Source organism: Centropristis striata, chromosome 1 (assembly GCF_030273125.1).
Source record: "Centropristis striata isolate RG_2023a ecotype Rhode Island chromosome 1, C.striata_1.0, whole genome shotgun sequence".
In the NCBI taxonomy this organism is placed as follows: Eukaryota; Metazoa; Chordata; class Actinopteri; order Perciformes; family Serranidae; genus Centropristis; species Centropristis striata.
This window is the reverse complement of record NC_081517.1, coordinates 21,879,267-21,892,099: the sequence shown is the minus strand read 5'-3', so window position 1 is coordinate 21,892,099 and position 12,833 is coordinate 21,879,267. Positions and strand designations below refer to the sequence as shown.

Genomic DNA, 12,833 nt, shown 5'->3' with positions numbered 1-12,833 from the left:
GCATGGCAGCAAAATATGGCGTCTCGCCATAACACACAAGACTGTATAACTTGCCCATAAATTGTCCAATCTGTCCCAAATTTCACACACATGATTAGGGTCCAGCCCAGGACACACCCACGTGTCAATCGTGACACACAGTCATAGCGCCCCCTGCTGGCTACAGGAAGTAACATGTCTTACACCTACCACAAGCACAGTGGTAGGAGACACGCAATTCGGTACGCATAGGGACTGAGCCAACAGCGCCGCGTCTGATGTGCCCTCCCCTGATGGCGCCTCCCCCGACGGCTCCACTCTGCGAGGGCCCGTTCAGTACTGCGCGCAGTCCTAGTTATTATTCATCTCCCAAATGAATCGCCTTTTTGGGGGCCTTATCATATTCAAAAACTCACCATTTTTGGAATATAACTTGATGTCACGTGAAATTTACGTTTTCTAGTATTCGCGGGAATGGGCGTGGCAAAATGACTCACTAGCGCCCCCTAAATTTCACTACCTCACACAGGTTTGTCGTAAACACACGAAATTTGGTACATACGTGTATCATGACAAGACGCACCAAAAAGTCTCAAGAAGCCATACCCTAAAATGTACAGGAAGTCGGCCATCTTGGATCGAATATGGAATTTTCGCCATTTCCACGCCGCATACTTTAACGAACTCCTTCTACAGATTTAACCCGATGGACTTCAAACTTGGTCAGTACCATCACAACAACTTTGGGATCAAAAGTTGTATAAAGCTTTACCGACGGTCACACTATGTGGGCGTGGCATGGCGCCAAAATATGGCGTCTCGCCATGAAACACGAGATCGTTATAACTTCTCCATTCTTTGTCCCATCTGGTCCAAACTTCTCATGCTTCATCAGAGTCCAGCCCTTAACACTTCTAACGAACAATATTTCATAAAGCCCCGCCCCTTATGCTTTATCCACGCCCCCTTTTACAAAATGACCACGTTGCATACTTTGACGAACTCCTCCTACAGATTTCACCCGATTGACTTCAAACTTGGTCACTACCATCACAAGGCCTTTGGGATCGAAAGTTGTATAAATCTTTACCGACGGTCACACTATGTGGGCGGGGCATGGCGCCAAAATATGGCGTCTCGCCATAACCCACGAGACTGTATAACTTGACCATACATTGTCCAATCTGTCCCAAATTTCACACAAGTGATTAGGGTCCAGCCCGGAACACACCCACATTTCAATATTGACACACAGTCATAGCGCCCCCCGCTGGCAACAGGAAGTAACAACTTTTATGCCTAGCCCCAGCAGTAGGTTTCACGTAGAGACACGAAATTTGGTACACACGTGCTTCATGTGGAGACGCACCAAAAAGCCTCTTGGACACATACCTCAAACCCAACAGGAAATCCGCCATCTTGGATTGCCTATCGCACTTGTCATCATTTTTGGCCATTTCCAGGTCGCATACTTTAACGAACTCCTCCTACAGATTTTATCCAATTGACTTCAAACTTGGTCAGTACCATCACAAGGCCTTTGGGATCAAAAGTTGTATAAATCTTTACCGATGGCCACACTGTGTGGGCGTGGCATGGCGGCAAAATATGGCGTCTCGCCATAACACACGAGACTGTATAACTTGACCATACATTGTCCAATCTGTCCCAAATTTCACACACGTGATTAGGGTCCAGCCCGGAACACACCCACGTGTCAATATTGACACACAGTCATAGCGCCCCCTGCTGGCAATAGCAAGTAACATGTTTTACACCTACCACAAGCACAGTGGTAGGAGACACGCAATTTGGTATGCATAGGGACTGAACCCACAGCGCTGCATCCGACGTGCCCTCCCCCGACGGCTCCACTCTGCGAGGGCCCGTTCAGTACTGCTTGCAGTCCTAGTTATTATTCTTCTCCCAAATGAATTGCCTTTTTGGGGGCTTTATCATATTCAAAAACTCACCAAATTTGGAATATACATAAATCAGATTTGAAATTTACGTATTCTGGTATTCGCGGGAATGGACCTTGCAAAATGACTCACTAGCGCCCCCTTGAAATTTTCAAAACATCCTCACAATATAGGTTTTTTTCACGTAGACACACAAAATTTGGTACATACGTGTATCATGGGAAGACGCACCAAAAAGCCTCAAGAACCCATACTCGAAAACGTACAGGAAGACGGCCATCTTGGATTGAGTATCGCACTTGTCATCGTTTTTGGCCATTTCCAGGTCGCATACTTTAACGAACTCCTCCCACAGATTTTATCCAATTGACTTCAAACTTGGTCAGTACCATCACAAGGCCTTTGGGATCAAAAGTTGTATAAATCTTTACCGTCGGTCACACTATGTGGGCGTGGCATGGCGGCAAAATATGGCGTCTCGCCATAAAACACGAGATTGTTATAACTTCTCCATTCTTTGTCCCATCTGGTCCAAACTTCTCATGCTTCATCAGAGTCCAGCCCTTAACACTTCTACATAACAATATTTCATAAAGCCCCGCCCCTTATGCTTTATCCACGCCCCCTTTCATAATATGACCACGTTGCATACTTTACATAACTCCTCAGACAGATTTCACCCCATGGACTTCAAACTTGGTCAGTACCATCACAAGGCCTTAGGGATCAAACGTTGTATAAATCTTTACCGACGGTCACACTATGTGGGCGTGGCATGGCGGCAAAATATGGCGTCTCGCCATAACACACGAGACTGTATAACTTGACCATACATTGTCCAATCTGTCCCAAATTTCACACACGTGATTAGAGTCCAGCCCGGAACACACCCACGTGTCAATATTGACACACAGTCATAGCGCCCCCTGCTGGCAACAGCAAGTAACATCTTTTACGCCTAGCCCCAGCAGTAGGTTTCATGTAGAAACACGAAATTTGGTACACACGTGTTTCATGTGGAGACGCACCAAAAAGCCTCTTGGACCCATACCTAAAACCCTACAGGAAGTCCGCCATCTTGGTTTGAATATCGCACTTGTCATCGTTTTTGGCCATTTCCAGGTCACATACTTTAACGAACTCCTCCTAAAGATTTTATCCAATTCTCTTCAAACTTGGTCAGCACCATCACAAAGCCTTTGGGATCAAAAGTTGTATAAATCTTTACCGACGTTCACACTATGTGGCCGTGGCATGGCGGCAAAATATGGCGTCTCGCCATGAAACACAAGACTGTATAACTTGACCATACATTGTCCAATCTGTCCCAAATTTCTCACACATGATGAGGGGCCAGCCCTGGACACACCCACATGTCAATATTGACACACAGTCATAGCGCCCCCAGCTGGCTACAGCAAGTATTATGTTTTACACATAGCCCGAGCACAGTGGTAGGAGACACGCCATTTGGGACGCATAGGGACTCCCCCGACGTGCCCTACCCCGACGTGCCCTCCTCCGACGGCTCCACTCTGCGAGGGCCCGTTCAGTACTGCTTGCAGTCCTAGTTTTTATTATTAGGGCCCGAGCAGGCAACGACCTGCGAGGTCCCTATTGTATTTCGAATGATTCTTTATTATTATTTTTTTTATTTTTATTATTCTCGTGCCCAAATGATCGCATTTTTCACTGCCTGAACATACCCCAAAACTCATGAAACTTTAAATATAAGTCACACATGGTGAAAAATGTTATAATCTATTATCATCCTGAATTTCCACCACTAGGTGGCGCTATAATAAAGGAAAGCGCATTTAGGTTAATAACTCCCACACACTTCATCGCACATTCAAAAAACTTATATCCACGCATTCACTGAGTTGTGCTGAATCTCGTGATATAAGCCACGCCCATTTTCGCCTGGAGTTTTTTTTCGCAAATTCGCAAAATGTCGTAAACCTACTTTTTCGAACTCCTCCTAGGCAATTTCATCGTTTTGCACCAAACTTTGCACACAGCATCTATGGACCCTCACGACAAAAAGTTATTAAAATAATTTTGATTACCCAAAGAATACTCAAGTTATTAAATAACAACTTCCTGCAGGTGGCGCTATTTTCAACACAAAACACAAAGTGTTGCATATCTCCACATTGGTGTGTCTGAATGACATGAAACTCAAGATCTTCCTTCCCCATGAGCCCCTGAGGCTCTCTGCAAAATTTTGGGCGATGACCACAAGGTGGCGCTCTTTAAATTGAAGTATTTTATATCTCCATATCGGTTGGTCGGATTAACACCAAACTTGGTATAGTTATTGTCAATGCCCATCTGAGGATAACCCTTGAAGATTTTATTGATCGGCCCCTAGTTGGCGCTCTGGCGGCAGTTTAATTTAATAAGTGCCACTGTGCCCAGACCATAAGACTTAAGGCAATGAAATTCATAGGGGTGGTATAGACTGGTCCCTGTAACGCACAAACCCCGACGGCAGCATGCCCCGACACGCGTGTACTGCGAGGGCCCGTTCAGTACTGCGCGCAGTCCTAGTTATTATTATTTTCCCGGGTAATGAATTGCCTTTTTGGGGGCTTTATCATATTCAAAAACTCGCCAAATTTGGAATGTACATAAGTCTCACGTGAAATTTACGTATTCTGGTATTCGCGGGAATGGGCGTGGCAAAATGACTCACTAGCGCCCCCTTGAAATTTTCAAAACAGCCTCACAATATAGGATTTTTTCACGTAGACACATGAAATTCGGTACATATGTATATCATGGGAAGACGCACCAAAAAGTCTCAAGAACCCATACCCTAAAACGTACAGGAAGTCGGCCATGTTGGATCGAAAATGGCGTCTCCTGCTGTTTTTGCCCATTTCCACGTCGCATACTTTAACGAACTCCTCCTACATATTTGACCCGATCAACTTCAAACTTGGTCAGTACCATCACAAGACCTTTGGGATCAAAAGTTATTGAAAGCTTTACCGGCGGTCACACTATGTGGGCGTGGCATGGCGGCAAAATATGGCGTCTCGCCATAAAACACGAGACCGTTATAACTTTCCCATTCTATGTCCTATCTACTACAAATTTCTCATGCTTCATCACAGTCCAGCCCTTAACACTTCTACATAACAATATTTCATAAAGCCCCGCCCCTTATGCTTTATCCACACCCCCTTTTACAAAATGACCACGTTGCGTATTTTACATAACTCCTCCAACAGATTTCATACCATTGACTTCAAACTTGGTCAGTACCATTACAAGGCCTTTGGGATCAAAAGTTATTGAAAGCTTTACAGACGGTCACACTATGTGGGCGTGGCATGGCGGCAAAATATGGCGTCTCGCCATCTAACACGAGACTGTATAACTTCACCATACATTGTCTCATCTGGCCCAAAATTCTTACACGTGATAAGGTTCCACCTCTGAACACACGAACATGTCAATATTGACACACAGTCATAGCGCCCCCAGCTGGCAACAGGAAGTAACAACTTTAATGCCTAGCCCCAGCAGTAGGTTTCACGTAGAGACACGACATTTGGTACACACATTAATCATGTGGAGACGCACCAAAAAGCCTCTTGGACCCATACCTCAAACCCAAGAGGAAGTCCGCCATCGTGCTTTGAAGATCGCAATATTCAGCATTTTGGGCCATTTCCAGGTCGCATACTTTAACAAACTCCTCCTACAGATTTCATCCCATGGACTTCAAACTTGGTCAGTACCATCACAAGGCCTTTGGGATCAAAAGTTATTGAAAGCTTTACCGACGGTCACACTATGTGGGCGTGGCATGCCGCCAAAATATGGCATCTCGCCATAACACACGAGACTGCATAACTTGACCATACATTGTCCAATCTGTCCCAAATTTCACACACGTGATTAGGGTCCAGCCCGCAACTCAGGTTACTACTTCCCCATGAGCCCCTGAGGCTCGCTGCAAAATTTTGGGCGAAGACCACTAGGTGGCGCTCTTTAAATTGAAGTATTTTATATCTCCACATCGGTTGGTCGGATTAACACCAAACTTGGTATACTTATTGTCAATGCCCTCCTGAGGATAACCCTTGAAGATTTCACTGATCCCCCCTTAGGTGGCGCTCTGGTGGCAGTTTAATTTAATGAGTGCCACTGTGCCCAGACCATAAGACTTAAGGCAATGAAATTCATAGGGGTGGTATAGACTGGCCCCTGTAACGCACACACCCCAACGGCAGCATGCCCCAACACGAGTGGACTGCGAGGGCCCGTTCAGTACTGCGCGCAGTCCTAGTTATTATTATTATTATCATTATTAATCATAATAATAACACTTTCTCCCTTTTTATGTAAAGCACTTTGTGTTACATCTCTCTTGTATGAAAAGTGCTATACAAATAATGTGATTGATTGATGATTGATTTAGACCCCTTCACATTTTTTCACATTTGTTTATGTTGCAGCCTTATGCTAACATTCAGTTTTTCCTTTTAAGTTAACCAGCGAAAAATTCTAAAATTCTGTTTCCGCATTGTCATTATGGTGTACAGTGGTGGACTCAGACTGTTTGAAGGGCAGGAAGAAAAAAAAAAGGCACCCTCTGCACAATATGGGGCCCCACCATCACGCAAAAAGCTATGAAGCTATCATCTTTGATTATGATTATCATGAAGTTAAAAGGAGATCCAGATCAAAGTAATTAATGATATGGTACTGACAATTAAAACCATCGAACAAAACCATCTAAGGGGGAGAAAATGTTTTTCTAACCCTAACCCTAACCCTTACTCTAACCCTAACCCAAGTAAAATGCATCAATTTTGTGCACTTTGAGAGCTAAATGAGAGCAAACACTTCACATAACATTATTCACAGTTGGGTGATACTGCATTATAGAATCTCTAGAGGGCACATCATCATAATTTATTGTATGAAGGGGTAGAGGGCACTCAATAATTTTTTTCATGTGTAAAGGGCAGCCAATAAGGCACTTCCTCTCATTTGTACCACTACAGAGGGCACTGTAGCGCGCTTTTCAACCATGAAGTCACTAGACAGGTAGAAGGGCACTCATTAAGGCACGTTATTGAACTTTTTTGCTCTAGAAGGCGCATCATCATAATTTATTATATCGTCACCCTGTTAAAATAATCGCCTAACTCATCAAAAAACTTCATCAAAAGTGTAACATATGACATTTATTGATCACTCAAAAGGATGTAACAAAGGATGGCTATTGGCATAGTAATAACACTGTGTGTAAATTATGTAACTTAAGAGAAATAAATGACTTAGGCAATTTTTTGAACATGCCTTTTAGTGGTGTCAACAATAATCGATTCGGCGATGCATCGCAATGCGGGACATGCACGATTCAGCATCGATGCGGCAAAGTGCCATTATCGATTATGTTTATTTCCTGGCCTCCAGTGGAAAGTTTTGGGGGCCAGGGTGGGAATTTGCCCCACACTCTGGCCTTGATGCCCTGTGAAAAAATGTTCAATTTACAGCCAAGGTGGCCTTTGCACCCCTGTCAAAGTTCCAGTAAACACAACGCTAACCCGACCCACTCCCCCTCCTTCGAGACGTCTGCGCGTCAACACATGGCTAATTTGAATATTCAAATGAGCCATGTGTTGATGCGCAGCACAGGTAAGCTAGCAGACAAGCTGTTTTGATATGTAGCTGAAGTATGTGGTAGTATTTGACAGAACTTAACATATACGTTTTTATAGAAAGTACTATTGATAGGTAATTACCATTGTATTTGCCTATTTAAAGTCGACTCGTTGACTTTACATTTTTGCGTCATGAAAACTAGCGATAGCTAGCTAGTTGGGATAACGATAACATCTTCCCTACCTCAGGGACAAGGGGTCGACATTTAGCTGATGTAAATTTCACCTCAGCAGGTTCCTTTTTTATGGCAGGGAGGAGGCATTTCTCTTTCCTTACTCTTAAATGAACTCAGGCAGGAGATTCATCTTGCCATCTTTTCAAAATATATGCATTTGCCGTCTTTTCAAAACAGGTTAATTTGTCATTTTCCAAAAGGTCCTTTCTAATATATTTAATATATTGTGTATTAATGTTTCTTGGTGAATGAGAATGTTAAGGTATTAATCTGAAAGGTAAAACCAGCGTAATTTAACCAAACGGCCTTTATGCCCTGTCATGTGGCCTTTGTGCCCTGAAAATAAGTGTGAACAGGAAGGCCAAATGGCCTTGCCCCTAAAATGACGAAATTCCAAGCCTGGTGGGGGCAATTGCTCTGTCGCTAGTTTGAAGTTTAACACGGTTTTAAACTCCAACTCCCAACTACAACTCCAGTTTAAAACTGTGTTAAACTCCAAACTAGTGACAGAGCAGAGTGTATGATACACACATAGCAGCCAATAAAATCTATTGTTATTAGGCCTATCTGACTGCTTGTATTGCCTCATGACTGACGAAAAATGTCCCTTGTTGTGTGCAGTATAATTGTGATGCATCGCAATGCATCGTAGAATCGAATTGAATCGAAATCGTTACCTGGTGAATCGTAATCGAATCGAATTGTGAGGGCAGTGCCAATGCAAACCGCTAATGCCTTTGTGACTTAAGCAAGATATGGTAACACTTTATTTTGAAGGTGTCTACATAAGAGTGACACAAGCCTGTCAGAAACATGACATGACAAGTATCATGAGCATTAATGTTCATGACACATCCCATGTCATGTTTATGACATGCTCATGTCACTCTTATGTAGATACCTTAGAGTAAAGTGTTACCAATATTAGTGTCAACAATAACAGTTTCTTTCCAAAAGCAATAACAACCCTGAACTCTCATATGCACTGATTTTCAGATGGACTTTATTACTGTGCAATCTTTCTTCTTTTTTAAATATACTATAACTGGCAATGTGCAATAATTTGTGCAATAAATTGTCCTTCAATGTGCAGTATATTTATGAACACTTAATAGCATCATATCTGCTTCAGGCAAATTGAATTGAAGACTGTGCACCTTACCTCCCTTTCTTGCCTATGTTTTACATTATATCTTTTTTTTTCTTTACATTTACTTGCCTAAATATGTGTATGTTTATGTTTATATTGTATATTTTTATGTATTTTATTTATTGTCGCACTGCTTTTTGGAGTCAGCTGTCAAATCTCATTGTACATGTGTACAGTGACAATGAAGGCATTCTATTCTATTCCATTCTAAAACACTGATAAACTAAACTGATAACTAAACAATCTCCCTCTAGCTCTTCTTTGCTGGGTTCCTATCTGATGCCTATGAATGTGGCAAATTGTCAAAGAAGTGATGATGTTAAAGGGGTAAAGTCACATGATCTGATCAACTGAGGATGTAGGCGATTTTACCATAGGTGGTCGGCGTCATGAGGAGATGATTTAGGCAAAAAAAACAACATTTTGACAAAAAATGACATAGGCGATTATTTTAACAGTGTGACGATATTTCATGTCTTTTGTATGATGTTTGACCTATAAGAAATTGAATAAAAACTTAAATAACAAAAAAAAAACAGTGCGACGATATGAAGGGGGCACCCTAGAGCATGGGTCTCAAACTCGCGGCCCGCGGGCCAATTGCGGCCCTCGTGACGATATTTTGTGGCCCCCACCTTGATATGAAAGTTTAATGTGAGTTTTATATGAATGGCACTTTACCATTTTGTGTGTGGAAGGTCCCTTTTTATTACTTTTTTTTGGTAATTTTGTGTCTTTTCTTTAGTAATTTTGTGTCTTTCTTTTCTTTTTATAATTTTGTCTTTTTAAATAATTGTGTGTCTTTTTTGGTAATTCTGTGTCTTTTTTGGGTCATTTTGTGTATTTTTTGGTCATTTTGTTACTGCCTCCAGCAGCCCCCAGGTAATTTGAGTTTGAGACCCCTGCCCTAGAGGGAACCAAATCATTTTTTGCACGTGTAAAGAGCAGCCAATAAAGCACATCCTCTCATTTTCACCACTCTAGAGGCACTTTAGCGTGCTTTTTCAGCCATGGAGTCCGCCACTAATGGTGTATTAAGTGTTTGACTCATCGCTGCTCTCTGTTGTATTGTTAGGAGCAGAGTTGTGGACTCACCCCCAGACATTTGGGCTCTCCTTTCTGGATGGCAGCACGCAGAGCCTGCTGTCTGTCAGTCAGCTTGACAGCATTCACATCCTCCTGTACCTGCAATGTCAGGTCCCTGGTCACTGCTACAGCCATCACCTGGAGACCACAGCACAGCTACTTTACAAACTGCACGGTTATATCATGGAGCAGTTCGCACAAAACCAACAAAATAGCATGTTTTATTTTCTAAAAACAAATCACACAGAGAAACAAAGTGAAATACAATACACATTGTTATATGTATTTCCTTTGAATAGCTGTATTTACTTTATAATTCAGTTAAAAGCATGTTTGAAGGACACTTTTATATCATTGTTTCTGTCATAACTGAATGAATTGTTTTTCATTTTGACATTATCGTCTCTGACTGCTGATGGGATTGTAACTAGGCTCTAAAGAAATCTGTGTAGAGGTATATATTTTACACAACAATAATATAGTAACCATTACTTAAATAATATTAAATGCTCACAGAGTATTATAAGTTACTGTGAGACTTTGGTGAATCCAAACTAACCCAAAACACCAAAACACCAAAGTCACACAAAAACACAAAGGATTGAGGCTGTGGTAGACCAGGGATGGGCAACTGGAGGCCCGGGGGCCGCATACGGCCCACACCCACACCCTCACTTGAAGTGGCCCTCAGTACAAATCTTAAAAATGCAGTGTAAAAATGCACAAAATTACTTCTTGTAATTAATGTTGGTCTGCTGTTCTTGCACTGAAAAAAAAAGAAAATAGATCACAGTAAGTGGTTATTTTTTATTTGCTTCAAACCTTTTGTATTCCTATTTATACTGTTATACATGCATTTGAGCATGAAATATGTTAAGTTACTGCACTGTAAACATATTTAAAATTGCAGTTTCTTCATATCTGGTTAAGTGCACGGTCCTATATGTGGCCCTGTGGTAGTGTCCATGAAAAATTGTGGCCCCCTCCAGCATTTAAGTTGCCCATCCCTTTGTTGTGCAGGTAAAGATTCCTGCTGTTGTCAGTGGAGTCTGGTGTTTTGGGCCTAGAGCCTTGATAATGAGCTCTACAACCTCATAGTACCTACTAGTAAGGGAATGAAACTAAAGTTTTAACTTTAGTGAGCTAAAACTCAAAATATGTTAAACAAAGTTTGACCTTCCTTAAAGAAAGAACATTTTTGTTGAGGTCTTTAGTACAAAATGCAAAAAACATAATCTCTTCAATGAATAAATAAATCAGCTTCTATTTTGCAGGCAAATTGTTGACCACATGAGGACATGAAAGCTTCCTGAACAAATCTCTGCTTCACAAACTCATTTCAGATTCAAGACATTTTTTAAGGAACTATAACTGTAATTTTACATGTTTACGCCTATTTAACACAAACCATATGTAGGCCTACAACACATTACAGCTAGTCATTTTACAAACATGTAAATATAGCTATATTTTAAAAATGTTAATGATTTCCACCTTTGCAAGTAAAAATTAGTAACCATTTATCTCTCTCTCTCTCTCTCTCTATATATATATATATATATATATATATATATATTGTATTTTTTGTATAAATCTTTAAATTGATAAACAGCACATTATTAATGATACATTATTAATTGGTTGCCATTCTTTACTGTAATGAATGGAATGTAATGGTTGCCTGGAATACTGAGGGAAAAAAATATTTAAAAAATGTATCTAAAACTTTATATACGTAGTTTGCATTTGAAGCTTTGCAGCAAAAATGTAAACATCTGCAGTTAAAGTCCAAATATGCATTGTTATGGAGCATTAATATTCAGAGCTGCATGGTTCAAGTATCATATAACTGGCAAATCAAGTCAAATTAAATAAACCTTTTGATAATGCAAACCAACTTTTAGGGCTAGTGAAGCTATTTTATTTGGAAAAGAGTTGGCAACAGGGAGAATATGAGCTGTAGGGACGGCAACTGGCAGCTGGGTGGAAGTGGTCTGTTACCAAACCTATGTGGCTCCTGGCACCACACTGTGGCAGGGCCGTTTGATTGTTTGTTATTTTATGGGGATAAATGTGTTTTGCTGGATGACTATCCCTGTGCCCCCTCAGCTTTATCCATTAATGGGCCACCAGCTGTTTCCCCTGCAGCCACAATAGTAATACACCTGCTTCCAGTTGGATTTGGTGTACTGGGGAAGTTCCAGCTGCTCCTAAACAGACTTTCAGAGCTCAAGCTTGCACAACATTCACTTCTGCTGGAACACATGTATCTGCTGCTGTAAACATGTCCATGAAAACAGCGAGCTTCACCAATAAGACACGCTGTTGCACTTCAGGATTGTGGGTAGTGGACAGCACAACTGCACAAATGAAACAAAACCGACTGAAAGTGGCATTAATCAAACTGCCATCTCCCCCTTGGCTTGGATCCAGTCAGAGCTGTGCCTCGTCACTGCTGTTATTGCATGCGCGATAAGTAGCGACCGTTAAACGCGCAAATTACGCACGGAAATGGATCCGATCAGAAATTTGTCGACTTGTTGACGTTTTAAACAGACCTTACGCAGTTTACCTACCAAGGCCATCTCACTCTAACGGTAACACGACATGTTTAGGCTGTTGTCTACTAATAACAAGACACAAAATGTCCTACCTTTGTCTCTAGAGATAAATAAATGTGTCCCCCTTTCTGAGTTCAGGCTGACTGCGACCACTCCCTGACTGTTTTTTGGTTGCAGAGCGAATGCGAGCGAGCATATCTTTATTGGAGAGAGAGAGAGAGGGGGGGGGGGGGGGGGGGGGCTTTTCCGTTCTGGATGTAGACCAGCAGAGC

The 12,833-nt window shown here is 41.8% G+C and overlaps 1 protein-coding gene across 3 annotated transcripts in view; it reads right to left on the bottom strand.

The window, feature by feature from the left end:
- Positions 1-12,833, bottom strand: part of tmem176 (transmembrane protein 176) — a 46,628-nt gene that overhangs the window by 22,872 nt on the left and 10,923 nt on the right. For 2 of the 3 annotated variants that reach the window (XM_059334706.1, XM_059334723.1), the window contains exons 1-2: positions 12,654-12,780; positions 10,010-10,138 (exon numbers count right to left, since the gene is read on the bottom strand). In XM_059334706.1, coding sequence (XP_059190689.1) covers positions 10,010-10,135 — 126 coding nt within the window. In that variant the 5' untranslated portion in view covers positions 10,136-10,138; positions 12,654-12,780. Of the gene's footprint in view, positions 1-10,009; positions 10,139-12,653; positions 12,781-12,833 lie in introns of those variants that run through there. The other variant, XM_059334715.1, reaches the window with a different exon arrangement.